This window comes from Pipra filicauda, unplaced genomic scaffold, assembly GCF_003945595.2.
Source record: "Pipra filicauda isolate LSUMZ 115617 unplaced genomic scaffold, ASM394559v2 scaffold429_size647294_pilon, whole genome shotgun sequence".
NCBI lineage: Eukaryota > Metazoa > Chordata > Aves > Passeriformes > Pipridae > Pipra > Pipra filicauda.
Window position 1 is genome coordinate 23,939 of NW_024104564.1, and position 3,799 is coordinate 27,737.

The window sequence follows — 3,799 nt, forward strand, 5'->3', positions numbered from 1 at the left end:
TGGGGGAAAAAATGTGGGAAAATGGGGGAAAATGGGAGGAAATCTGGGAAAATGTGGGGAAAATGCAGGAAAAATCAGGGGAAATGGGGGAAATAGGGAAAAAATCCGGGAAAATGTGGAAAAAGCGGTAAAAAACCCAGGGAAAATGGGGAAAAATCTGGAAAAAATCTGGGAAATTCTGGGGAAAATGGAAAATCTGGGGAAAATGTGGAAAAAACGAGGAAAAATCTGGAAAAAATGGGGAAAAATGGGGGGAAAATGGGAAAAATCTGGGAAAATAGGGAAAAAATGGGGGGAAAATCCCGGAAAATGGGGAAAAAAACGGGGAATATTCTGGGACAATCTGGGAAAAATGGGGGAAAATGTGGGAAAAATTGGGGGGAAATGGGGGGAAATTGTGAAAAAATCTGGGAAAAAATGGGGGAAATAAGGAAAAATTTGGGAAAATGTGGGAAAAATCTGGAAAAATGTGGAAAAAAATCAGGAAAATGGGGGAAGTCTGTGAAAATGTGAAAAAAATGGGGAAAACTGAGGCATTCCTCACTCTGCACGGGGCCAAGCAATAGTAGAGAGAACTCACAAATCTTTAAAAGATATGCTGAAAAGAACAATAAAAAACAGCTGTAGGTCTTTCTCCATCAGAATGTTTACACAAGGCATTGTATGTCCTCAATTTTTTAAATAAGCTGCATGAAGATGTTTCGCCTGTTGGACATCATTTTGGAGCTGGAAAATTAAAAACGGGGGAAGCTAAGGTAAAATACAAGGATATCCTGACAGGAGAATGGCTTGGTCCTGTCCCTTTAATTGTTTGGGGGAGAGGACATGCTTGTGTTTCCACAGGAGCAGGTCCAAGATGGATACCGCCCAGACTAGTAAGGATCCACCAAGAAGCTTCCCTCCCAGCTCAACCAGCAGCAGATCCAGCACCAACGGATTCAGCACCAACTACAGGAAGCGATCCTCCATCAGCATCACTTTCGGGATAATCCTGCTTTTTGCGTGCAGCATAACACCAGCAACTCAGACAGACTTAATGTCAGGAGCCCTTGCCACACCTCCTCCAACAATTCCAAATTGGGTAATGCTCTCTGGCCAAAATGTTTGGCTAAACCTGGCACAATCACTAAATACTGACTCTCTCTGTCTCTCTACCTTAGATCCCTCTCACCCTTTTAAGATCTGTCTGGTAGGAATCCCCTGGACGCCAAGAGAATGGGGCGATTTTAGGAATCAGTATATCCCTTGGTGTGATGACCATGGTCAGTTCAGAAATCCATTCTTAGATTGTCTCACAAGACCAGCAAAAACTTCACATGACAGACAGACATTTAGCTATCAGTGGCAGAGACCTGAGCAATTAGAAATCTTGGGGAGTATTATATCTCCTCTCTGTTTTTACTTCATTCACAACAAATATGTTGCCCCTCCTGAAATAATTACTGTCACCTCTTATGGACCTTATTCCAACTTCAGTTTCTGGTGCAAGGAAGAGGTTCCTTACCAGATACATGCTACCCCTGATTCGGTTATTCTTCCAAAAGGAGTCTTTTTAATTTGTGGACTTAGAGTCTGGAATATGATTCCTAGATTAGCTGCTGCAGACCCCTGCACATTTGGAAAATTAGCACTGTACAATCCAGCTACCCGTATGAAATCTTTACCTGTAAGTCCTCCCAAAAATCAGGCAAAAAGGAACATTAACCTCCAAACAACCTCACCCTTCTCACATCATAGAGTGCGCAGGCAATTCCAAGGTTTACACCCACCTCTTAACTTCTATCCATCACAACCAAAACCACCTTCTCCACCTAAAGCAGCACAGGTCGCTGTGGCTGCAGCACCCCCACCTCCAGTTGAAGAACATCCTTTAGAAAAATTACAGTCCTTGAGTGAATTCACAGCAGAATGCAATTCCAACATGCATTTTTGGTCCGACACCGCAAACATTCTAAGTGGTATACTTCCAATTGTCAGCTCAACAAAAGCCTTAACACTCCGTACCAGAATGGGATGCTGGCTTGCAAAAGAAGCTAATGCCACCAGCGCTGCCCTTGATGATCTTTTACAAGATACCCAAACCAATAAGAAAGCTTTGTTACAAAATCGTGCTGCAATAGATTTTCTCCTTCTAGTAAATGGCCATGGGTGTCAGGAGTTTGAAGTCCTCTGCTGTCTCAGCTTCTCTGATCACTCCCAATCTATCCACTCCCAGATTAATCAGCTTAAGTCCTTAGTTCATGAAATCAAGGAGGTTGATCATCTGACCTTTGATGATTTTTTCGACTGGCTGCCCTTCAAAGGCCTCTCTTCCACTATAAAGAAAATTATTGTAGTTCTCGTACTAGGACTTTCCGTAGTGTTTCTCTTTATGTGTGTCTTTCCATGTTTGCTCAGTTGTGCCAGAACCTCTCAATCATTAAAAGCATATCCAACTTTAGAAGACAAAGGAGGAGGAGATGTGGCAATGGATTTGCCATACGCAGGATGGAAGAAGTCCTGTCGGAGACAGATTAGTGAAGATAAAGAAGAAAACAGCTCAAATGTTGTAGAAACAGAAGGTTTTAATGTGGTTTAAACACGTTTCAAAATGGCTTTTTGTATTTTCTGCAGTGTCATTGCTCCCTCTTCCCGACACCACCTGTGAGGGACTTGTCTCTCATACAAGGTGTCCTGGGAAGGTGTCCTGAGGTGTGACTCATTGGTCCTTGTTAACCCCTTCCTATCGGCTGTTGACCCCTTACCTGATTGGTTTTTTCTGTGTGCCCTTGAACTTGTGATTGGTTTCCCTTTGACCTTCCTAAAAGCTTTATAAACCCCTTCCCCACTTTGAACTTCCTCTTTTGTCCCTCCCTCCCTGGTGGTCTGTGTGGGCTCCTTGCCGGGTCGCTGGGCCACGTGCGGGGAGCAGGGGGGAAGGGCATTCACCTTGCAGGTAATGGGGCTAGCACCCTAAGGCCTGGAGGTCTCCACCGTCCCACTAATCCGCCGTAGGAAGGGACACTCCCACCCAAACCCCAGTAAGTCCCAGTTGAGCTCCCAGTTCAGGGAGGGGGAGAGGAGGCAAAAGACATGCCCACAAAGGCCACGTCCACCCTGGGAGTGGACACGCCAATCCTGGGAGGGGACACACTCACCCATAGAGGGGACACGCCCACCCCAAACCCATTACGTCCCATCTGAGTTCTGCCTTAACTGGTCCTTACTGGTCCCACCACCCCATTCCGCGTTGCAGTGACCCGCACTGGTTTATACTGGTTTATACTGGTCTATCCTGGTTTATACTGGTCTATCCTGGTCTGTACTGGTCTGACCTTGACGGAGATGATGAAGTGTCCCCAACCCCCTTAACTGGTCCTTACTGGTCCCACCGCCCCATTCCAACGACCCGTACTGGTCTGTACTGGTTTATACTGATCTATACTGGCCCATACCAGTCCATACTGGTCTACACTAGTTTATACTGGTATATACTAGTATGACCTTGATGGAGGTGTCCCCAACCCGCTTAACTGGTCCTTACTGGTCCCACCACCCCATTCCCAATTCCAAAAACCCATACTGGCCTGTACTGGACCATACCTGTCCATATTGCTTTCTACTGGTCTGTACTGGTCCATACTGGTTTATACTGGTCCATACTGGTTTATACTGGTCTATCCTGGTTTATACTGGTCTATCCTGGTCTGTACTGGTCTGACCTTGACGGAGATGCTGAAGTGCCCCCAGCCCCCTTAACTGGTCCTTACTAGTCCCACTGCCCCATTCCCCATTCCAATGACCCGTACTGGTTTCTACT

The 3,799-nt window shown here is 45.7% G+C and overlaps 1 protein-coding gene across 1 annotated transcript; it reads left to right on the forward strand.

The window, feature by feature from the left end:
• The first annotated feature begins 526 nt into the window (after positions 1-526).
• On the forward strand, positions 527-2,591 carry LOC113988886. Its single transcript, XM_027722881.2, has 2 exons — positions 527-755; positions 844-2,591. Exon 2 carries the CDS (start codon positions 857-859, stop codon positions 2,576-2,578), a length of 1,722 nt encoding a protein of 573 aa, XP_027578682.2. The 5' UTR covers positions 527-755; positions 844-856; the 3' UTR covers positions 2,579-2,591.
• The last annotated feature ends 1,208 nt before the right edge of the window (positions 2,592-3,799 follow it).

What these genes read in the sequence shown, in the direction of transcription:
- LOC113988886 (XM_027722881.2), top strand. Translation starts at nt 857, where the DNA reads ATGGATACCGCCCAGACTAGTAAGGATCCACCAAGAAGCTTCCCTCCC.